The sequence below is a fragment of the Lepisosteus oculatus genome, chromosome 15 (assembly GCF_040954835.1).
Source record: "Lepisosteus oculatus isolate fLepOcu1 chromosome 15, fLepOcu1.hap2, whole genome shotgun sequence".
Classification (NCBI taxonomy): domain Eukaryota; kingdom Metazoa; phylum Chordata; class Actinopteri; order Semionotiformes; family Lepisosteidae; genus Lepisosteus; species Lepisosteus oculatus.
This window is the reverse complement of record NC_090710.1, coordinates 26,671,135-26,696,848: the sequence shown is the minus strand read 5'-3', so window position 1 is coordinate 26,696,848 and position 25,714 is coordinate 26,671,135. Positions and strand designations below refer to the sequence as shown.

Genomic DNA, 25,714 nt, shown 5'->3' with positions numbered 1-25,714 from the left:
TTAGCCTTTCCTTACAGCACTAAGATTCAGCACTGGTTGTGTTGAATGCACAGGCTTACTTGTTTATATATATATCCTAAAGCTTGCTGAAAGAACCACAGGAACGTATCAGTACAAAGTGAGCAGCTCAGGTAAAGTGAGAGACTCCTTTCCCAATTTAATTAATTAGGAATTTTAGATTGTACAATCCCAGAGCAGAATTTATACAGGACACCAATGTTAACACCCTTTCTTCCTTATTAATGACACTAAGTATCCCGGTCCTTAGTTAGCACCTCTTGCTGGTCTGACAAGATCAGGCTACATCATCCCATTTGCTGTTTGAGCCTGGCCACAGACAGTGTTTGCTCTAAGATACGAAATGTATTTCCATATCTGCATGTAAGATGGCCTGTAATGACCAGGAAAAACTTGCATGTTTTCTACTTTTCTGAGGATCCTAGAAAAGTTTTGGGGGAAAAAACACAGACGTAATCCTCTTGAAAAAGCATCTATAAAAGTGGGAAAACTGTAAAAAGCCCTCAAAAAGACAAATGGTATTGCTTATTTTTAAGATCACAGCAATAGCCAAACAAGTGAAGAAAGCTGATGTACTGTACTGATGATAGACCAGAATTTCGTAGTAAATTGAAAGTGTCATCCGGAGCCTATGCATTTTTATATGTGCGACAGTATATGTGATTCCCTGTTTATAAATGTACCTACTGTACCATTTGATTTTGTATTTGGATTTTTCATTTCCTGGATAAAAGTAGTTGTCCACTCTGGTTTCAGCTCTCAAGTTGAGCATGTTACAAAAAGGATTTCCAGCATGGCCCTGTTGCCGTGAGGACTCGGTGTTGCATTGTGAAGGACAGGCCCTTGGGCCTGGGCCAAGACTGGGGCTGTTCAATAGCATTTATCAAAGTCTTGGCGGCAGCACTCTCTAATTCAGCCCCTGGCTCCAGCCTCAGACCAGGAATAGATTAACCATTAAGAGAACGAATTTGTGTTAAAGCCTTTGCATAGTTTGTTTGCTTATCCTTCTATGCATATGTAAATGAAGGCATTATTGTATAGTGGCTTATGTTTGCAATGACATGTACAGTTTCTTACTAACTTGGAAGAGTGACTTTTGTTGTTTTTTTATCTCTTAGGGTCTAATGAGAGAACAGAGCTCTTGAATAAAAGCCTGTTCTGTGATAGAGTATACACATTAGGGGTAATTATTACATAACAGAAAACCTGCTGGAATGCAAAACCAACATCAAGGACAATTTCTCTGTGGCTTCTCTTTAAGGTGACTAAAATGACTATATGTTGGCTTTGATCGCTGTTATACACTTTTCTTTTCCTGTTTTGGTTTGTAGATTATTCCTATAGTGCAGACGAGGGACCAATTATCTTTAATGGAATAATCTACTGTGAAAAGAATGAAATCATAAAGTGTCAAGTGAGGTCATCCTCAAAGCCTGTTTTGATGATAAGGAAATCAAGACTTGCAAAATGACCCCAGAAAACACACACATGGCAAATGAAATATTGGTTTTGGTAACCATGGTTATTGGGAATACAGTCACAATCCCTTTTAACATTAAGACCACCTTCTATTGCTGCTGAAATTGGGTTTTCCTCATGTTGCCTGGCATTTCCCAAAATAAATTGTTCATGGGATAATAATTTGCAATCAGAGTATTACCTATGCTGTGCATCTCAGAGGAATACAACATGCTTAGATTAACTGCTAAAAAAGTCATCATCACAATAACCTCAATGGAGAACACCAGAGGAAGGCTGTTCATTCTTTCTCAATCTGAAACTATAGCTTTATACCATTCCTAATCATGTTTTTGACCACAGCTTTATTTGTTTCATCTATATTATATTTAACTCTGGCTGAGCTTCAAGGTCTAAGAAAAACATAGAGCATGGTTAAAGTATTTGTTTTGCTTATTTCACCTTTGTTGCTTAAGACATCTGTGCATGTACTATACAAATCCATGTGTCTTTGCTTTTCCTCTTTCTGTTTTTCATGTGAATACTTAGTATTAGAATAGCTGTGAATCCTGCCAATCTGTCATACAGTAAATCCTTCTGGCCTCCTTGAGACCAGGCAGTGTGAGTAAACCTGTCCAATAAGTGGAAAATCCTGTTGTATCAACAATTACTACAAATTATATATTTTGACAAATTCTTGATCTCCATAGGTTTTATCACTTCACTATCATATTTTAAGTTAACATCATGAAGACGAGGTCCTTACCAGTATCCTCACGGAAAAAGAAAATATGACCTGACATTTCATGGAAGCAGAAGTGGCAACATGTTGATCTTTTCTCTTCTAAGAGCCATTTCTGATGTTTTAAGTCTTTATTTACAGTATTTATCATAATGTATTTTATAATTAATCAACCCATTGACCAATCAACTAATCAACTGTGCTTCATCTTCATCTTCTCATTCTAATACCTAGTAATCAAATTTACTTAATCATACTTATTTTGACAAGAAGCTTAAAACCAGAAGAAGACATATATATACAGTATATAAATGTTGCATTCATACACATTTATATCTTTATTTAAATATGTATAGTGTAACTTATATACATGATTAAGACACTAAATATTAAAGCTGCCAAAGGTACCTTTGGCATTAGCATAGTTTGAATTGCTTATTTAGAAATTTAAACACAATTGTGCTGCCTTTTTGATCCAGAGTAACTGCAGTTTATTACCAGATCTTTGTCATCCCATCAGTTTAAACATTGTGCAAGATCAAAGAAAACATAAGCTATTCTGTGTTTCAGAGTTAATTTCTTTTAAAATAATTTATTTTGCAGACCTCAGGCTCAAAAAAAAGAAATAAAGATATCTTAGACATTTTGTTTTACATCTCTAAAACAAATCGTTTTATGAAGACCAGGATTCTTATTCCAGTGAAAAGGGAAACCCTTCTATTTCAAGAAGTAAAAAAACCTGAAATTATTGTTATCTGAAAAATTCTAACTAAAGGTACATTTCATCTTTAGAATGTCAGATATCTTACTCATAAGCTGCTTTGTCTGTGTGTGCATGGATTAAGTGCTACATGACAGTATAGACCTCTGCTCCCTGCCACATAAATTTTACCTCAGTATCTGAAAACAATAATGAATTGCAAGGCAAATGCACAGACAGCAGAAAAGAACTACTCATAGAGAAAAATGTCTTGGATACTGCTCTCCTTCAACCTAGTGCTTAATTGACATCAAAAGCATACTAAGTAATAGGATTCCCATTCTTAGTCCTGAGCCAGGGAAATGACACAATATAATCCTTATCTTGTCCTGTGCATTTAACTGCCTTGTAAAGCTATTCTAAAAATCTGTTTTGAGTTTAAATTTGGTAAAGCCTGAACAGTGTCAGCTCCAGCAGCACCTGGGATATTTGATTGTGCTTGAAAGCTGAGACATTGGTGTCTTTGGACAAAAAAAAAGTAAGAAACATAGGAGTGATAAATTAGCTATTCACAGAAGCAAGTTAACTCAGGATATCCAGGGGATTTAAAACAAAGGATTAAATGAAGTTCCTGGTTTCGCACTACAGGCAGAAATAACTTCTTTTTTTTCCTTCATAGATTTCTGTTCTCATATCTTAGTAATATTAATAAATGATACATTTTTATTTCCTTATTTACGTGACTTTGAACAAACCTGAAGCTTTACAGTATTTGAAGAACAAAATGAAATTTGTGTGGGTGATTCAAAGACACTCTCCAGATGCTGGTGTGTACAATATCTGTAACATTCAATGTTGTGGGGCGTCTGACAGCTTTTGGCAGCCTTTTGAGTCAGGAACTACAGTCCTAACTAAAACATAATGAATATTCTATAAAACTGTACTCGGGTTCAAAAGGTCCTTAATACAGATTATATTTTCTTTTAAACATTATATGCATATTACATTTGCTTTTAATAAATTGATAAATTGCAGGCTTCTCCTTCATTATTGTCAGTTTATGGTATATCTGCTCTGTCTAATGTACATCACCATTTGCTGCATAGACAATAAAAGGTGAGTTATGAAACTTTAATATAATTGAGAATGCTATGTCCAAGAGAATACTGTCCACTGTATAACCGTTGTGAGTTTTTTAAACACCTTTCCTGTATTTCCTGCAACATTTAATTGTAAACAATAGCTTAATGATAATACAACATATAATATTATACTTCTTACTTGTTTCACAAGCAAAGCCCTTTAGATATCCTCTAAAGCATTTTGAGAATCTAGAATATCAAGATTTAGGGTACAGAATGATTTTCAAAGCCTTTTGCTCCTCTACAAATATATAATTTTATTTAAAATAACTCAAAAGATTTATTGATCTAGCAATATAATATATGTCTGAAAATAGAAAATGGTTTTCATAGTTTTTAAGAGCAAGATGTTGCTATGCATTATTGATCTGCTCATTTCAGAAAGCTTAAAAGGAGAATCATCTAATTCCAATTTTGCTCTTGTGTACATGGAGTGAACGTTAGCAGCCATAGAGAGCTGTTTTACCTTATTAAGGCTTATCAATATACAGTATAACTTTAACATGCACATCCATTTTCAGTTTATAAGGAATTTGACATTGTTGTTCTAGCTGTTGAACTGAAGAGTATCACCTAATGTAATCTAAACTAATGTAAAAATGTCTCCTGATGTCTGACTCAACAGCCCACACTTTTTTTTAATTCTCTGAACTCTGCATTTTATTCCATTTCTGCAGTATAAGATGTTGCTAAGCAACTTTAAACAGCGTTAGTTAATTTGAAGAGATACATTTCACTGCATACAGGATTTTAATTATTCATAAAATAAAGATAATCCTGTTGTTTTTATTTAAGATACACAAAAAGGGAAGAGTAAGGTTATAATAATAAATGTATATAATAATAACAGTAATGATACATTTTATTTTGAATTATTAATTATAAATGAGGTTTTTTGAATATTGAAATTCCCACATAATAACTTTGTATAAGACATGGTGAGATGGAAGCTAAATGTATTTCCCTGATCTACCTATGTAGAGCACTTGCTAGGAAAAGCACTGGCTATTCAAGATTGAGATACCCTGCAGATTAAATCAATATGCCAGTAAGATAGACAGAAAGAACCACTGACTGACCAGGCCTATCCATTCATCCATCCATACAAGTTGTGTTGCTCAGAATCATGTATTATTTAAGCATTTGTAAACCATGCGTGTCAGATATTTTAAGTGTGCAATGATTTATCACGAAAGGCTTGCCCATGCAACAAAAAGCTGAAAGCTATTAGTGTAGAGTAACAGTATTTCAAACAGCAGTAGTGCTATAGTCAGGCTAATCAGAATTGCATGTGCAGCTGGGGAGAGATGATTAACTGGTTTCCATTCAAAATATTCACAAATGACTGGCGTGCCTCCATCAGCCAGACAGGCACACACACTGGGTTGCAGCTGCCAAATCATGTCTGGCTTCACTGCACGGAGTATGCAGAACAAATTCAGCTGCGATTCAAAATTAACACCTTCTGTTCAAAATGTGAGGTTGAGGTCAGGGGTAATTCTCCTGAAGGGCTTTGAAGAAGTGTAGAATTTAAAGGTAGAGGGAAGGTGATGCTGTATCTAATCTATAGAGTTCTAAGATCAATTTGTTTGTGATACCATGCTTCTGCAATTAATCTCTTTTTTTTACTCCATTAACTTAGATTTAAATAAAACCATGTTGATCTGTTTAAGTTTTGGAAAAAGCAACCAATGTCATTAAAAGGTATTGCATATAGAGTAGTCACATTGCTCATGATAGGCACATCACTAAAGTGATATAGTCTCTTCTTGGCTTCAGAAGTTACCAAAAACCTATACTGTAGGTAACTCACACTGCTCTGACATCACTCCTGCCAACAATATCTTGCTACAGTCATTAAGAATGCAAATGCTGTGCTGATGATTGAAGAAGGTGTCATTTTGTAAAACAGAGGCACAGTACCTGTGGAGAACATTAAGACTAATAAGATAAAAGCTGTGCAAATGCCCATCAGCATGCACACAATGCAGCTACATCCACCCGTTTGAAGTTTCATTCTGAATCTATTTTTCTCTTCCAGGGATGCATAAAAAACGATTAGCGCACGTTTTGTCTTTGTTTAAAAAAGCGTGTACTGATAGTCAGTCCACACTCAATCTGCTATATGATCCTCAATGGATTTGAAAAAAAAAAGACATTTTGAGCCCTTGAAAGTTCTTTGCTGTTCAGTTGTTTGGTTAACTAGCTTGCGGGGAAGTTTTGTCAGGCACATTAGTTTTAAATGGGCCTGTCTAGAAAATATAGGTGACTTGACACAGATGATATGTTAAATGGTTGTGGGAGGGTGGAGAGAGCTCCACAGGCATGTTGTTAAAGCAGCTAACCTGGCTTCTTTCAAGAAACAGCTAGACAAGATCTTCAAATCACTTAGCAATAAAATAGGTTTGATGCACTGAATGGCCTCCTCTAATTGGTAACTGTTCTGATTTTCTCATGCCCTAAACTCCTTGATTCTTAGTAAAAAGCTGTACTTTTTCTTAGCAGTTTCTATATCAAAATTCTTAATGTAGTCCTTGGTTTTACTTAGTTTCAAAGCATTTTGTTATCTTCTTCTTGTTTTTTTAATTCAAAGAATAACATAAAATACCCTGCATGTTGGTCTTATTCAATATTTCACTTTCCTTCACTTCCTTTTAAAAATGTATGCACTTGTAGATTCTAAAGTAGTAGAACAAAAAGTAGCAAGTAAAAATGTCTGAATATTAACAAAACTGGCCCTTATTCTCCTAAATTGCTTTATTTTTAGAAAGCATACTTTTAAAATCTTATATATTAAAAACATTGTCGTATTTTAAATGCATTTTGTGTGCTAATGACTTACACTTCAGTTTTTCCTTTGTTAGCATTAATTACAGTATAATGTCCTGTACAGCTTTACTTAAATTGATAGAATGAAGCAAGTTTTCCGGTTTAAAAAAGTGTACTGAAGCTTCTACTGTTTTATATCTAAACCATGGACCGTCTATCCAAAAACATTTACACGCATACCCCACGCACCTGGGAATTTTACTGAAGTTGTCTGAGTGAAGTACCTTGATCAATTAGTGCCCCCAAAACATGATTCCACAATCTTCCAGTACCTAGTTCAGAGTCCTCTTAAATTTAATTTGCAAAACAAATATTGCTTACTGGAAAAAGTTCAGCAACCAAATTAATTACTGCAATCAGAGGAATGGTATACACTGAATGGAAAAAGAAAAGCAAAATATTCTCTTTTGTCTTGAAAAAATGGGTTTCAAGGGGTTTCAGAGTACTCGAGGGTACTTCAAGCTCAACAATGAAAACCACATATGAGGAGTCAAGTGTAAATGCATTCACGACTGAAAATGATCTCTTGAAATACATTTACCATAAAGCAACTTTGCATGTAATCTGCAGTAACTGTTTTTTTTACAGTCTGATGTCTTTCTACCTTTAAGGCAATACATGTGAAGAAGTAGCAGAACATGGTGCAGGAGAAGTGCTTACAGAAGTGGAAAAATCCATTCTATTTCTCCAATTACTATTGCTCAAACTGCAAAATTGCTAAATAAATGCTTTCAGAAATAAAGAACAATGCTTGTACAGTCTTTAAGCCATTCAAATCTAAAAGGAGGGGACACTTTTTCGTGACACTGTATTTGTTGTGCTGTGGCTGGCTGCTTCTGTCACGAAATTAGTTCCCCCTCCATAAGGGTGCTCCAGCCCTTTCACTAAGACTTCATTCTCTGCACCTGTTCCCTATTCCCAGCCCACCTTAAAAGCCAGGCGCTGACGCTCATCCGGGCTCTGCATCTGATTTCCATATCGTGCGAGTCCGGGACCTGGAAGCGCCTGGTCCCGTTAAGGTTTTAACCTCTGTTCCCGTTCCCGTTCCCGTTCCCTGTCCGCCGGTTCCGACCCGGCCTTCGTAGTTTTAATTCCCTTCTTTTGATGGATTTCCTGGTTTTGGACCTACTCCTGTGTTTTTGGATACTCTAAGGATTACTCTCTGGGATTGTTCGCCTCGGCCACACCCCGTGCACTAGCGCACCTTGGACACGCCCCCCTGTCTTCAGCCCCGTTTTCCTGCATGACGTTTCCCCAGTGTTTCCCCACTCCGTCGGACTGTGTCATCCGCATAGGGTTCGGAAAGAACTGTTCGTTACAGCTTCTCACTGCCAAGGGCGGGTGTTCGGCTGAGATCTGCATGCCAGGCTCGGGCTTCTCTGTGAGTCTTCGGATGACTGGAGGGGGATTGAAGTGAAGACAGTAGGAGGTGGTTCACAGGCAGGAGAGCCAGCAGGAAGAGTCTGATACTGTGATGCTGACAGGAAGGCCCAGAGAGAAACAGGCTGACAGGAGAGCCTAGTGAAAAAAGGCTGACAGGGGAGTCCAGGAAAAAGTGGGCTGAATAGGTGAGGTACAGTACGTCGCTGGATCAGTGCTGTGGGTGCTGATCAAAAAGCCAAAGCGGCAGTGGTGATTCTGCATGACACAAAGGCAGGAATCCTAAAGCAGGCAAGAGGCTGCACTACCTTAGGAAGCTCAATGTCAGAGCACTGATCCAGCGGTGTTTGGGGATTCAAATGTTGTGCTAAGTAGGCTTGAGAATAGGCTCCATGACTGAAAGGGTGCCAGACGAACAGAAAGGTGACCCAGCCTGGTCCTCATGGGTTCAGTGGGAATGCTAGTGCTCATGGGAATGCTGCTGTTTCCTTTGGCAATAGTATGCAGCAAACCATTCCCTACCCAAGTGTGACAATATTCACTTTATAGTTGCTTTTTATTTTGATGGCTATGTCCTGTTTGCTATGACATATGAAACATACAGTATGTCATTCCAGACATATGAAAAAATCATTTTTTTTCAAAATGTTACACATTTCTTGTTGAAAAATGTGATCTCATTAATTTATTCATGTGAACATGTGAGCCTACCAGTATCAGTTAAACACTTACTGTACACTTAACCAAAGGTCTTGAAATGGAAAGAAGGTATAGTACAGTATATTTGTGTTGTTCTAAACCCAGGCATCCACTTGGGTAGATGTAAGACATTAAGAGAAACAGTCATTTCTGCAATGAATTTGGCATTATTGTAAGAAGTATCTAAATTCTAACATAGTATTGAATTCAGTTTAAAGGTTATCATGAAACATAATCCATCATTCAATTTCAGATATCTTTTCCTGGTGAGAGCATCAAGGAAATTTGTCAAACTGAACATGGATGGTCCTGTTTACGCAGACAGCATCTGCTTTTCTCATTTAACTGTGTGTAAGTCCCACTGTGTTTTGTAAAGACAAGCTCCTGAAGAAAAATAGGAGTCATGTGTTTTTGTGCATCAAGGCGTGTCTATGAAAACAAAGATTCTTTTACTCTGTTTTTGCTTCTGAGTTCCAAAGCAGTAGTTTCCAGGATCTGATGATTGGATTGGATGAAGTTGGAGATTTGTTCAAAACAGAAAAGTAATTTAGTTCTGGCTGTGTCATACTTTAGCTTATCAAAGAGGAACTCCAAGCAAGCTTTACTCAAAGGTATTCCAGTCACGTCTCCTATTGATCCAAAAGAAAGAAAATCTCTTAAGAAACACCCACTGCTTTTTTTTAATAGACTTACAAATATATTAAAGAATCTGTGGTCCTGCTCATGGTCTTTAGTTGGGCTCTCACGTGCACTTGCATATGCAAACCAATGTAACATGTTTTTGGATTCATAGAGAGAAACACGCTGGCATATCCTCTGGGACTTGTGGGTTACAACTGCTCGGTCAAAGCTGGGTTTGTATAGAAATATCAGTTCAAGAGTTCTGCCTGAGTAAGTCTGAAAGGGTCATGCAAAGACCTTTTCTTGATTTCCCCCCACAGGCGTACAAAACACCAACAGTTACCCTAGTTACAAACAGATATTCAGAATGGGGAGTGTCAAGGTGAACCATGACATTTTTTTCCAGTGTTTAAAACAGCACACCATGTAGGCTAAAAAAAGAAAACGTTGCTGTTTACTATGGTATAAAGAGCATTAATTCCAAATAGCACAGCTGCCTAACATTAGCACACTTAGAGAAAAACAATCAAGCAGATAATGTACATTAATTTTCAACTACAAAATCAAAGTTTTTGGACATTGATTTTCCAGAACATTCAATTAGTTAGTTCAATACATGACTAAAGATAACTTTTTTATATCACTGCACATTCTGTAGACTGTCTATTTTCTTGCTTTCTTTTCATTGAATGCCTTAGGAAGGTCTTAGGTTTCTCCTGATGTGGCTTCTGATTTGGTAACGTTTGCATAAACAGTCTCTAAAAGCACTTCAGAAGGTTTAAAGGGGGAAATGCACTATGCAGTATATCATTGTGATTTCATAATGTTTTCCCAATACCAGCTACTTTCCATGTAATCTTCTTTTCCATTTCTGTGGGGCTACTTAGTTAAGAAGGGCAGTAATGCTCCACATAGTAACACAGACAATGAGGTGGATGTCTTCAAAGAGAACTGAATGTGAAAAAAGCCAACACTGGCTCATTTCTTAAGTTTTATATTGAGCTTGGCACAAACAAGCATCATTAATCATTGCCACTTTCATTCATTTCATTATTTTATGTTTGTATAAGTAACAGCGTCAGTAAATTTAATCAATCTTTAATGTGAGAGGTTTCTTGAAACCAGATGATGCACTTAAGGTAATCTAAATCATAAAGTAGCTGGACATTTATAAAGATAATATAAAAAATAAATAAAATGGTCTCTAGGAACTAAAGCTTTGAACACATGTACGTGCCAGTAATGAGCACTACCTTGAAATGCATATTTTTTTCTGTTCTTGCAATTGTTTGAGCTGTTCAGTTCTTTAAATGGATATTTTACATCAGTTTCGTCAACATCCAAAACACCCATTTTCTATGTACAGTAAACACCCATTTTATATGTATAGTATGTACAGACTGTTACAGTCTCTGTCCTCAGATTTAAAATGTACCTTTTTTAGTAAATTAAGCCCATTGGTGAATTGGAGTGAAAAAATGCCATTATCCCATTCAGTATTACTTAAGGTACTGTATATGATAAGATATTGATTTTATCAAATGTCTCCATATACAGTATACAGTATACTGTAGGTTAACTAACATGTACTGTAAATTGAATTTTCCAAATGTTCTCTACAACTTAATTAAATCTGTTCAATTTTGCAGAAAGAAAATTAGAAAATGGCTCGATATCATAAGAGATTTCCTTTTAAACAATGTTTTATGTGTACTTAGCTCTCAAATGGAAAAAAAGCTCTATGGGTACATTAAAAGCTACAGTATACTTCTGTTGCAACAGCTAAATATCCACGGTACCCCTACCCTACCTACTGTTCTACCCTACTGCAGATTCAACCCCACTGCAATATGCATCCTCAACAGCTAACTGCAATACCTCAGACTCAATGCACGTCTGCGCTCTGCACTTTTTGCATGGTTAGCCGTGCTTGGTTGTTATTATTTATTATGTTTGTAATGTAGTGTCTACAGTACGTGGTCTTGTCTTGTACTGTCGTCTGCTGTACTGTGTACTGTATGTCCCGAGAGATCAGCGAAAAGTAGAATTCCAGTGTACCTGTACATATGGCAATAAACTCCTCTACACTATACATATACTGTACATCAGGATGGTGCATCATAATATAGTGGTGAATTCTTCAGGTGACTCATTCACTTACCTCTGTATAGGCAAGTTGATTGCTTTGGCCTGGGAGTTCTGTAATGATGTCAAGACAGCTGCACACGCAATAGTATTAATCAGATAATGGAAGGACAGTGTTGTAGGCAGTAGTAGGCGTTTTTAGATATTGGGTTTACCTTACAATATCAAAAATGTGACCAGAGTCCATAAGCAATAAAGAATACTGCAGGTGCCATTTAATTTCATATTTACAATAAATGTGCAGCCAGTCACCTATAATACAAATTAGTTACTGTATGTACAGGCAGAGGGCAGAATGCATATTCTCAAAGTCAAAGTGTTTTAAATATTAACAAAGGATTTAGCTAAAGTTCCTCTCTTCTCCCAAGCAAGTAACCTGTTTGAAAGGGTGATGTTTCAGCCCTCTTTCATATGCTACACAGTGTGGTTCACTACTGTGTAAGATGTGTGTAAGCAATAAACGTTTTAGCCTATATACATTTAATATGATTTATTTTTTTCTTAATGCATTCAAAGTAAAGTAAATATTATAAAAGACGGCATAAATATCAAGTACTTTTTGTTTCATACCTTAGGAATTAAATAAAAAAGGGTGTTAAAATTTCATATTGAGGGCTGATTGTGCAGAATCAAATTGATTAGAAATTGATAGTTTCTTGTGGAATTTTAGTACTTTTATGTTGTACATGTTACTGGTAAAACTGACTCTATACAAACATTTTCATTCATTCATCAGTATGAGAAGAAGGTGACTTCCTGGGTATTTCGATTGAACCAATTGTTTAAAACAATCATGAGTTTATCTCTTACTGTTATCGGGAGAGCTCTATTTCTGTGTTCTGTACTTTGTTTCTCCATTCATCCTGCAATGGCTATAAAAAGGAACTGATGCTCCTGAGGGTTTTAGCAAGTTGGAACTTATACAGGAGGCACAGGGTGTTAGAAAAGGCTGAGGGCTCATGGCAGCTCTACCTCGGCATGGGACATCAGCTCATTGCATGGACCCAGAAAGAGAAATGGATCATTTAGAATCCCCAGTGAAACATAGCCAATTTATCTTTGGGAGGTAAGAGGAAACTGGAACACCTAGAAAAATCCTGCATGAGCACAGAGGATACCCAAAGCCAGGAGCGAGCCCAGGATCTGTATGGGAGCAGTTAGGCAGCAGTAATAAACATCCCTTCACGCTAATTTGAATCCTGCTTTTCAAAAATTAAATTCCATGTTTCTTCAGGTATTATTTTATGATTACTTCTTAACTACTGTTTGAGGTTTTTTTCCAAAACAGAGAAGAGTTTGTTTGCCATGTTTCTACCTGGAAACATGTTGTTTGCTTTTCCCCCCCTCCTTTTAACAGACTTTAATTAATAATGCCTACAGCCACAGATAACAGGAGATAGTGTGTGGGGAATTGATTTAATTTTAATCTTTCTATGCAATAGTCACACCATTTTATCATTCATTCTGTTCTCCCTTTAGCGAGTTAACAAGCACCTATCTACTGCTCTTCTCTGAAGGCAAAATTGCCAAGGCTCCAGCCTTTTTCTGCTGCTGAAATATCAGCTGTGATGGGAAAAGGTTTGAGGGAGTGGTTAAAAAGTGTGAAGAACCAAAGGGGACAACACATAATCAATATGACCCAACACATAGAACGATGGTATCCAATGGTTTGTTCTGCTTTTGAATTGCTTGATTCACAACATGATCTGTGTCAGAGAAAATAAAGTTTGTAGTGGATTATGGTCCAAATCTAATGCAATTTTGTCACAGAAGACCAGAAGTCTGCATTATAATGGGTAAAGATTTTACAGACAGCAAGCCGTACGTCTGACCTTGGTTTATATTGCTTTAATCCCATTTTTAAAAAAGACACCAGATGATAACTTTTAAGTTGAGTGGAATGACATTATAGACCATGTCCTACCGAGACAAACTTTTCTGGACGGCACAGAGATTATGGCATTATGACATTTCTATCAACCCCAAAAGAACCTGTTAGGGCACAAAATCTGTTGAAAACAAATTAACATCTGGGATTTTCTTCATTTTTCAAAGGGCTTCTTGAAGCCCATTAGTGGCCCCTTGTGGAGTTCCACAGTATTGGTTTGTATGGATAGCATCTCCATCTGTGACATTTCACCTGTTTTGATCAATACTTTACAAGATGACTAAAAACTGATAATAAAAATCTTGCTTCACAGGCATGTATTTTTATCAGTACTTTCATAGTTCAGTATCACTGATAATAATCTGAAATTAATTTTTAAGTGTTCATAAAGAACGGGGTCAATTTGATTCACCCACTGTATGTGTTTTTTTTATATTATTGTGCTTCCTTTCAGATGAGTTGACATATTAAAGTTCCAATAGAATGGCATGTGTCCATTTCACTGGATAAATCAATGGGCTGTGTTTTTCTGACTAAACTGTGTAATTTATTTCCAGAAATATACTGAATTACTAGAGTATACCAGAATTGTATTTTAACAATAGTATTATATAGAGTGATCCTCATATTTCCATCTTAAACTAGTCTCTTTTTTTCAGTGAAAACTGCATCCGACCCTGTCACAACATGATTTATTGCGTACTCTCATAAACTATTCCAGTGTGACGGCTGTGTATCTGTGATTGCCCGGCTTTCAGATCGTAATCCACTTGTTTAGTATGGTAATCTTGACAGACACACAATCATGAACATTGTCCTACTGTATACCTTGTTAATGTAACAGTGTTCAAAATGTTAGTGTACTTACAAAACACTTAGAGAGGTTGGTCTGGTGGGCATGATGGTCTATTACACAGTATAGAAATATAGTTCAACTAAAAAGTACTACTCCCAAAATAGCATGCTTTTAGGATTTTAAGATGTAAATGGTTTGTAGGTAGCATTTAAAATCTTCAACATATCAAATATGGACTTATTTACTGACTGTTCAATCTGCACCCACAAAGCATACACAACCTCTGTCATCAGGCATTTAAAATCTATACATCAATATGGAAATAAAATGTGATAGTTATCAAGAATATTACCAAGTCCTGATAAGGATCATGTAGCTGGTACTGCACAGATAATCTCCTTATTCACTATAACCCCAAGTGTGACTTCCATTACACAGCTCCGCCATACTTGGTTGTTTGTACCGTAGGAGGTTATTGGAACTCGTACCTCGACAAGCTGAAGTCACTGTGCAATGAAATATTCCACACTGGAGCTCAGCCACTGCTCCATGGGGAGCACAGTGCTGGGCAAAGAGAAAAAGAAAAATAAAGGAAAAAGTGCCATATTAGAACAAGATCTAATCTACATCGAAAGGCTGAAGAAAAAAGACAACCGTGTTTTGTTTCACTGCCTGTATCAGATTAGTCAGTCCCAACTGCAGTATACTTGTCATCCCATTCACCGTATTAATCACACTACAACATATTACTCTTATCGTGTTAGCTCCTCAAACAGCACAGAGGGCAGCTCCTCTTCTAAAATAATCTACTGCATTATCTGTGTATCACTGACTGTTTGTCTGAAGCACTGTGGAGGGAATTTTGTTTTCTGGTGCCAGCCAAAGCAATTCTCATTATCTATCTACCTTGAGGTTTTGGAGGAGCACTCAGAGTTGGTCTGAATAAAACTGGACGGTGATAGAGTAGGAGTATGGATTTGGGGGTTGATATCAATATTGCATTTTACATTTTTGCATTTGTGAGAGTAACTTTCTTTTTCCAAACACCTGCAAAGCGCATTGATCCATTATTTACATTACTGCTAACGTCATGCTTGTCATGAAGAGATTCCTGTGCAAAGACTGCCAGTGCTTTCGTTCACTTTCTCACATCTGCAGAACCCAAGAGGACTTTTTAAGATGACTGGATTTTAAAGCATGTCCTTTAGTGATAAGAATGAATAAAGAAGAACTTATGTGTAAATGTTCATGTCTGCAGGACTAAAGGAAATCCTGTATTTTCCTAAATTCATAACATTTACAAAATATATGCACTGTATTGTATTATTGTATATTTTACCATGTAATATTCTTTCTTTTCCTTGAAAAAACAATAAACTAATTGAACATAAAAAGATATGCACTGTTACAACAAGCTGATGACACAATCTATTTCATAAACACTAGTTTAGGGGTGCATCTTTCATTACTTAAAATGTAGCTTAAGTACTCTGAGGTCTTACTGCACATACTATACAAACTATCTTACTCTCTAGATTATTTGTCCATTAATTGATATTTTCATGTATTTTTTCCAATTTGTTTCTCATTTGAAAGATTAATTAATTGTATTATAATTAATTAAAAATAAAAAGTATATATTATTTTAAAAAGTAAAAAAGTGTATACAAGGAAATGTTTAGGATCTGTGAAATGTAATTAAGTCTAAACTCTAATCTTAATTCATGTCGATGTACAGAGATACCTATACAGTTTGTTAAAAATATATAAGTATTTGATAAGCAATACTTTTTTGAAAGGAAGGTTCTTCAGTGATTGCAGAACATCATATACCTTCCTAATAGTATACTATAGATTAGTTTATGGTTGAGTAGTCCAGTGTCATTGCAATAATCTTCATATAATTCTCCATTTGACAGAATAGACAGAGGTTGGATTAAGGAATTATGTCCTGTTCAGGAAGTGATTTAATATGTATTGTAATAAATAAACATCCAGCCTACAAAGTCATTTATTCAGTAAAATTGGTTAGAATGGAGTGTTTGTACAGTATCTGTTTGTGCCCTGTGATGGAATGGCATCCCACCCTGTATCCTTCCTTACTCCTGCTGCTTGCTGGGATAGGCTTAGGCTCCACTGTAACCCTCAATTCCATTAGAAAATGGAATAGATGGTTTAGAATGTTTATGAAAAGAAATATCTTTAGAAATGTTAGTTTCTGACAAATTATTAACAGTCAATATGTGATGGATACAAAATGTTGGTCAAACCAGTAATGAATCAAATTTGCTCTGAACTTAATAAAGTTGTTTCTTTGTTTCCAAGTAATCATGTGACTATTTCCTAATTTAAGGTTAAGCTTAATTGTATTGCAGTTATACAATGTATTTCATAAAAGCCTTTAAAGATAAATGCATATGAAAATAAATAATGTCTTGGGTTATTCCATACTGATTTTACAAATGAAACTCACAAGAACTGTTTAAAATACACTTAAATGTCACTTTTATCTCAGAATTCATAACAAGATAGTGTAGGATTTTTTTTCTTCTGTCAGAGAGAATCAGTAAAGCCATTAGCATTGTTAGTTTGGATACAAGCTGGAGTCGCACAATTGTGCCAAAGTATTGGAGACATTCTTGCAACACTAAGAACTTTCAGATATACCTACATGTAAATGTGAGTTTTTTCATTGGCTGCCAGTGGGATTTGCCTACTCACAACTAAATGACCTGATGGTTGGAGATTATAGGCTTGCAACACTCTGTATTTTGAGCTGTCCACGGGGCTGGTTTCTTTACAAATTACAATCTAGGACTGTGAGTAGTCAAGTCATAAAATATCACAAAAGACTTGAAAAAAGTGCCTTACTCTTGCCACATATACTGTACTAGTGTCAATAAAAGAGTTAGATTATAACTGTTATACTGCAGTATTGAATATGTATTGTTATGCTGTTTGACAGTTTATTTCTTTGTACAACCCAGAATTTGCATGCATGTCTATACTGAATGGAAAACACACTCCAGGCGTATCTATCTTCTGCCTCTGATCTTAATAGTGGCGCAAACTGCTGCTTTGTAAATCAGATTGTTTTCAAAAACTATATTTCTACCCATGGTTACGGAGAGTAATGACACATAGATGGGCTGCAAAGAGGCTGCAACCTTTTGAAAAGATGGATGCTTTGTGCTAAAATCATTTTACTGCTTGGATTTGAGAGGAATTAACTTTGAGTGTGATTGTACATGGCTGATTTATTCTCCAGGCTTTGTAGGAATTACAGGTTCGCCTCTCCCTACAGCGGATGTTAATGTTATATTTCACTTCTTAGCAATTCTTTTCTATTTCCTAGAGAACATTAAAAATAAAGAAATATTTTTTTAAATGAATCAGTAAATTGTTTTCATTTTCTCTTTCAGGTAGCCCCGCTAATCTCACCTGTCGGGCCTTTTTTGGCTACAGTGGAGATGTAAGCCCTTTAATATACTGGATGAAAGGTGAGAAGTTCATTGAGGACCTGGATGAAAGCAGAGTCAGAGAGAGTGATATCAGGTAGGTTAAATATAAAATTGATTCTTTCATATATTATAGCCTTACCTTATATGTAGTATAGAGTCCGCTTACTTAGGGACTTTATTTTGTTTCTTTAGTGATTGAGATTTATTAGTCTTGTTGCTTTTCTTTTAAATGTTTGGATATGTACAGTAATTGTCAGTAATTTTGTGATGTACAGAAAAATATATGGCAAAAAACAAAAGTCTCTTACACATTTTTGGTTCATTTGGATAATAGATATTTATATAGACGGGAAACAAGGAAGCAACTTCTGATCTTGAAGTTTACAATGTTCCAGCTTTTCTTTGGATTATTACAAGTCTAGTCTTTAAACGGTATTTCATTTGTGATTGATGGCAGGGTGCCATAAACTGTTTGAAAGCCATGAAATATGATACTGTAAAACCTAACCCTATAAATATCAGATTGAGGAGTGACACTCAATAAATAAAAAAGGATATTTAATAAGTAAAACATACAGTATACAACCACACATTATGTGTGTGTGTGCATGTGTGGGTTTAAGGGTCTCAGAAAGAATCCTTATTTTGAACAATGAAAGGAAAAAGAAGAATGATTGTCATTTTTTATGTTGCTTAATAAAATCTCGATATTAAAATTATTCACGATTAAGAGAAAGGAAAAGAAGAACACAGCTGAATAAGAACTTACTCTCTGAATTTTTATTACTTGATGGTGAATCTTGCTTTCATTGTTTATGCAATATGAAGTGTTTATTCAGACAGTGTTGTGATGACTAAATTACAAACAATATTTGCAGTTTTAAATAATCTGAGGCAGCTCAGGGTTCATTTTCAGATACAGTACAATGTACAATATAACATTTCCTCCCAAATATACTAATATTTAATGGAGCTGCTAAAGCAAAAGAAAGTTTGACTGTTTCATTCAAAGAAAGATACCCACCCAAAGTTTGTAGCTCATTTTATCTCCGTCTCCACTTCTTCATATGTATATCTGCATGGCATAAAACAAGTGTTAGAAAATTCCCCTGGAAATCAACAGCTTTTGAGCGCATCAAGAATAAACCTTGAGCAATGGCTGCTCTTATTCTGAGCAAAGACATGAGTAATTCCAACAGCCTACACGTGCAAGGTCCACAAGATTAATTTTGTTAGACACCTACAGTGCACACATCTGCAGATGCCGTTCATGGTGTTAATTTTATACAGAGGAAAAAGGCGAATTCCCGCTTCCTTGCTATGATCTTGGTGATTGCAATTGTAATCATTAATGCAGCTCACATTGGACTAGCAAATGCCCCAGGAATCTGCACAGCTGTTTCTTTGCTGAGCTTTTTTCCCCCATGCTGTAATCTGTATAAAGCTTACTTGAATGTCATATTGTCTTCCATTTCACTTCCTTTAGTGACGCTGTTGGGGGTGTTTATGCTGTATTTTTGCTCAAAAAACTATAGTGTTCATTGCCAGCATTGCTGTAACCTACCTTCTATCTCAATCAACATTCATCAAGAAATGAATGTTGGTTTGCAAAAGCTACAGTATGTAAATGTTCAGAAGTGGCAGTTTCAGTTTACACCAAATTTAATCGACTGTTAGAAACAAACAACATTCAGCAAATAATGTTGAAAGAATAACACCCTAAAATCTACAAAGTAGTGGGGCATCATGCACCTAGAGTTTGCTTTCTTGTTAAACCCCTTTGGTTATACTTGTGTAACACTTTGAAGTTTCAAACTTTATTATTGTTTTGTGTTGAGTGACTTTGAATCAACACATTTTGAACATACGAAAGTCAAATTGGTTAAAACATATGTTACACAGAGTTCATATGAAGACATCGTTAAACATTTTCCTATGGATGACATTTATTTAGGAAACATTTTCTTTTTCACACTTTTGCCTAGAGTACAGTATTAGCAAGGTAACTGAAATTTCGTGGTATCCTTCTATTCAGCTTTTGTCCCTGGATGTCTTTCTCATTGCACTCTGCTTCACACAGTACAAAATATTACCATCATAAAAGATGGAGTTTTCAACCTGTTTTCTTAACGAATGATGAAGTCTGTTTTGATTCAAAATCAGCCTCCATATCAATTTCTTTGTCATAGCTCACGGCTGAGCTGTCAAAATTCATCTGAGTGTTTGTCTGCTCCATTTTGAGTTTGGTGTTGTGCTTCACACAGATATCCTTTGTGTCAGGGTTGCTAATTATAATGTATCATCAGAGTAACAGAAAGTGTCCGCCTACTTTAGAACGGTGTAAAATACTTGTTGGTATCACAACACTCATCTTTTCTTCAAAGTAGACTAAGATGTACTTGGATCCTGGTGTACAAATGAGTCATTTGGCTTCCAGTCGTCAGCTCTAATTCTCTGAGACAAACAGTAACTAATGATGCATTAATTTCATAAGATTTAGAATATGAACCCCCACCCCCATAGCAGCCACACACAATGAATTAAAGTTCTTTTACAGGTTAATGTGAACAAGAGAGCCGCGAACATAAAAATTAGTGACATTTAAAACAACTTTATTAGCTGTGTGAGTTTAAGTCACTGAAGCATTCAAATTGCAGACACCCAATGGAGAATAAAATGAAGAAAAGCAATTAGAAAAATAATAGGAAAAGCAAAAACTGTTCTAAAAACGTTTGCTATTGTGCATGTTGTGTTTTTCTGTGTGGTAATAGGAAGATCTTAGAGTCAGCTGCCTTTTTTTTTCAAAATTGATCATGAAGAAGCTCACAGTACCCTTGAGTATAGATCGATGAAAAGGTAGAATAAGGGCAGCTGATGACACGAGCACTTTGAGGAATCAAAGACTTAGCACAAGATCATGATGGGATGTGTTTTCAATGGTATGGAAGCAGCTTTGCCACTTCAGATTTACATTGAGTCAAAATGCTTTAAGACCGTCCTTTCAGCTTCAGCCATGCAGATATTTTTCTTTTAACTCTCAGAGTATATAGACCAAGACCTTTGCAATCATTTTTGTTCTGTAATGCATAATATGTAACAAACCAAACAATGAACTTTAACTTCTCTTTTCATTCAAGTTAATTCCATATGCATCCATGGTTACGTAGGTCTGTATGTGCTCTGCTAAGTGTCTCTGATTGAAGATCCATTAAAACTAGTTAGCTGTATTGACTGTACAGTTAAACTCATATTTAAATAAACTGTATTTCTTAAACTCATTGCTTAAGAAAGCTAAGGCCATAAATCCTAATTTCTATTACCAAAACAGTGGGTTCTGAGTTGGAAATGACCTTAGTAAAAATAAATAAATAAATGAAAAAATATCATTCAGTATAAAATTAGAGTAAAGTAGGCTTAATTTAATGTATGCTTTTCCCCTCTGGCTGTAGTAATTAAGACAATTGCAATACATTTTTTGCCCAGACTGAGCTCAATGTATACTGCAGTCAGTGTTGAGTTTTAGACTACCATAACTTGTTGCACATCAATTTTGGAATAATAATAACTGAGTTTTTTCATCCTTTTCAACTTCATAAGATAATAAAGTCAAATAAAATTAAATTGTATTTGGGCGTCTTGGAAGTGTGAAAACATATAGAATTAAATATTATTACATACTATATTACATGTATAAACTAGAAATTATTGAAGTCCCCACAATTATAGTAAAATTATTGCAATTATAGCATTCTTTCAGTTGATGGTCCAATGGACAAATGTTGAAATTAGGTGAAACATTACCCATTATCAAGAGTCTGTTGACCTTTCAATCTTTCATGGAAACTGATTTTCAGCCCATTTACCTGGACTTTACATGTGGAAAGACTCGTTGTTGCACATGAAAGCTCCCCAGAAGAATTCTAAACAAACTGAGGAGAGATGCTTTCAGTACCTGCAGCCATTCAAGTGTATTTGGGTGAACAGGCGAGCAATCGTCAGTCTAGAATCTCTTGAATCATTCATCTGACTCTGTTGAAGGTCTCAGGATTATGCAATTTGGCTAATCAATACAGCAAACAGCTAATAATGGAAGACTAGACAGGGGGCACTGCTGTCTTGCAGTGCTGGGACCCTGGGTTCAATCCTGGGATGCTATTTGTGTGGAGTTTCATTTTCTCCCTGTGTTTGCTTGGGTATCCACTGGGCTCTTCATTTTCCTCCCACAGTCCAAAGATATGCCGGTAGATTAATCGACTCTGGTGTGAATGTATTCACGTCTGTGTCTGGGTGCACCCTGCAATGGACTGGTGTCTCATTCAGGGGTACCCCGCCTTGCGTCCATTGCTCCTCCTTCACCCTGTACTGGATAATGGTAAGAAAATGGACAGACGGATGGAAAAACACTTTGGCGGGAAGAATCCAGTCACAGTGCAGATTTTCTGTCTTGTGCTGATCGTGCTGATGATCATTCTGGGTCAAAAGAAAGGAACTTTCTGAATTAATCAAATGCGATTTCATATTGTTTTGCCTTACAAAAACAGAGAAAAAAAGTTAGATGCACCAAATGGAATTCCCAATAGGTAAAAAATGTTTCAAATTCCGCAGAGATGACTTTTCGAATGTCTTCACTTTGAAATCTTATCTAGAAGTAAGTCTTTTGCCAGTGAAAAAAGTATGCGTAGGGATTTTGAGAGCTTAAATAGGATTCAAGATTTGCAATCCATTACTATGATATTACAATAATATACAGTAATTTGGTAGGAAAAAGACTGATTATTTTATTTGCTCCAGAGTGCTAGAGTAGCCTCTGGCTTCCCTGTGACCCTGAAATGGATGAAACAATTAGAAAATGGATGGATGGATTAGGCTCCAAATTGCTCAACCAGCAGATGATTTAATTTAGATTGCAGATTAAGCTGTGACCCAAACATCATAGTTTGTGCTGTATCACATCAATGACTGACTATGACCAGAATTTCCCAAGCAGCAGCAGAGTGCTGCCTCAGCAAAAAGTGTCATCAGCTCTCAACTGTGTTAGTAAGAGAGTACTACTCTTCCAATCCATGCTAACTCTCCTGTCAGGCGCTTTTGTACTTGCAAACATATGAAATGATGAATGACTATGCAGATGAGTATGTTAGGGGGGCATGTCTGTCTAACTACCTGTAGGAGTCATTTCCAAAATAAGCCTGTTCTTACAAAAAAAAGTAAGCAGCAACTAAAAAATGGGTCTGTATATAATAAGATAATTAAGCAATTAAAATTATTTAATGGAACATTTACAAGTACTTTTAATACCAGCCCCATCCCTTTATCTTTTTTCCTCTTCATAAATATTTTGTTGATTTGATAGTGTAACGCAACGGGGGCTCTCCACTGTTCTTTAGTTCTGAAAAAGAACCTGCAAACGCTACATTGGTGTCAGAGGTGGGATGGGATAGCCATTCGCCGGGGACGGCGATTTAAGCGGGGGAGAGTGTAACGCTTACGGCCGACAAGCAGTGTGTGTAAGAGCCGGCGTACCAGAGCGGGTGACGTCACCGCCCTTCCCTGTGATAGCAGGACTACAGCTACTGGGCTGTGGAGAGATCTCTCTTTAGCTCACGGGGCTAGGTCGCTGCAGAGAGACGCGGAAGTCCCGGGTTCGAGCCTCCAGTCGGGATGGGGCCGACCAGATGCGGCAAGGGCGCCCGCCTGAGCCCCCGTTGCGTTACAATAGTATTAGATTTCAGAGGGTTCATATAGGTTGAGTGCTTGGAGGCATCCAGGTTATTTAATGGAGTATGCCGGATAAGGCAGTAAACTACTGTCATTGTTTTTAGCTTGAGTGAGAGAGTATGCAAGACAGAAGTTCATTGGATATTTTTTATGTGGCTTTAGACAAACACCTGGACAGTTGAATTTGGGCATTAGTTAAACAGGTTGCCTATAAAAGGGCTATACAGACTGTTCAGAAGTTCAGGGTGCATATTAAATAGATAAAAATACAGTATTTGATATTTAAGCATACAGGCACATTGAAACTGAACCTCGTACTCTCTGTCTTAGTCAACATGAAAATGTACTCATTAGTGAGAAAAGCACAATAAAGGAAAACAACCCTTTAGTCAGCAATCCTCAGAAGCACTGAATGTCATTTAAAAGAACAGATCACTAAGAGAATACACATTAACAAATCTCATAAACTTACAAAGGGAGATAGCACTTAACTGGATTGAATACTTAAAGGTCTCTATATTGATAGTTTTCTGTAGTTTATTTTCTGAGGTTTTTATAACATTACATTATTTTTGGTTAATGCAAGTTTTGCCAAACTGAATCAGCTCATCTACTGTACCTTTCTAATTCAATGGCCTAGACTGCATTCTTGCAGTTAACATAAGATGCCCATAGTCCTTGAAGGCTTCTTAAAGTCATCTTGAAAGCCTGTACCCAGTAAATTTCAAGAAGTGGACATTCAAAACCATTCCTGGGTAATCAACTCTATTTGATGTAGATTGGAACATCAAAGGGAAAACTGGCCCCAGGAGAAACAATGTTTTTAACAAAACTCTCAATCATGATTCCTACAGCTCCAAAGGCTGATGGAAGCTTAGATTTCAACCAACAATCGAAGAACTTTCAATTTAAATGCTGCCTGCTTTCAGGGTGGTACTGTATATGGTATTTTTATAATGGCTCAGCTGGTAATGATTATAACGTGATATCTGATTTTTTATTTTACACAAATCACATTTTTTGTGTTTACAAATTATTTTCTTTGCCATTTTAGCAGTCTGTTGAATCATTATCTTTAAAGCGCATGCACACGTAATTGTTCTGTGTATTAAGACATATCAAGGCTAAGACATATCAAGGCAAAGTGGATAATAGAAGTATTGTTATACCAATTCTAATACTTTTTGATTAATAAATTGTAACAACTTTGCAGATATGCAAATAAAGATATTTATATAATTTATTCAAGAAATGAATTGAAGTCAAAACAACTCAATTTTTAGTGCCATGGCAAATGAACAACTTTTAAATTAATGGAGATGGGAGAAGCATTATGAGGGCTTCAGTTCCTTGGCTCTTCAGAATTAAGGTACTCTGTCTAGATCTGCAACATCACATCTGGAATTTTTTAGAAAGACAATCTTATTCTTGTCAAATTGTCCTGAATGATTTTCATTTTTATCCAAATGAGATTTGATGTGATGCATTTTTTATACATTGGAAATATACTGTATGCATGATGTCGATAGAAAAAATATAAACTAATGTAATAGTTAATAGATTCAAAAATATGATAGAAATATAATTTAACCTATGATATTCAATTGGCCCGCTTTCACCTTCACATTTTACATCAGTCGTAAAATACATGTTAAGACACACATGGCTAGGCCTGGTCTTTAAAAAGCTATCAGTGGAGATTTATCCTTTTTCTTTAAGGTCTTTGTATCTGCCTGACTACCCAGAAGATGGAGAAGTATGGCACTAAGATAATGCTAAGAAAGTAAAAAAGGGGGTAAAAATGTGCACTGTTTTTTTTTTCCTTAAGAGAATAAAGATTAGATTATATCTAATATACTTTTTAAACCTGTCTAATCAAGAAAAAATGTTACAGAATTTAAATCAAATGTGTGACAGACAGAAAGTGACATATTTAACACGAAGTACTTAGTGGCACTTCAGTTTTTTTTATTAGAATGAAACACACATGAATTCTAATTATCTAGTATGACATCCCCTTCACAGTCTTTTTCCCCTGCAATGACATTCAACTTGTCGAATGTGGATGACCTTAGTACTTGTGCAAGACTGTAGCCCTTAAGGTCCACTATCCAACT

At 36.1% G+C, this 25,714-nt stretch overlaps 1 protein-coding gene across 3 annotated transcripts in view; it reads left to right on the top strand.

The window, feature by feature from the left end:
* il1rapl1a (interleukin 1 receptor accessory protein-like 1a) overlaps nt 1-25,714 on the top strand; it is a 514,328-nt gene that overhangs the window by 443,540 nt on the left and 45,074 nt on the right. For all 3 annotated transcript variants that reach the window (XM_006639178.3, XM_015364040.2, XM_015364041.2), the window contains one exon: nt 17,841-17,973. In XM_006639178.3, the coding sequence (XP_006639241.1) occupies nt 17,841-17,973 (133 nt within the window). The remainder of the gene's footprint in view (nt 1-17,840; nt 17,974-25,714) is intronic.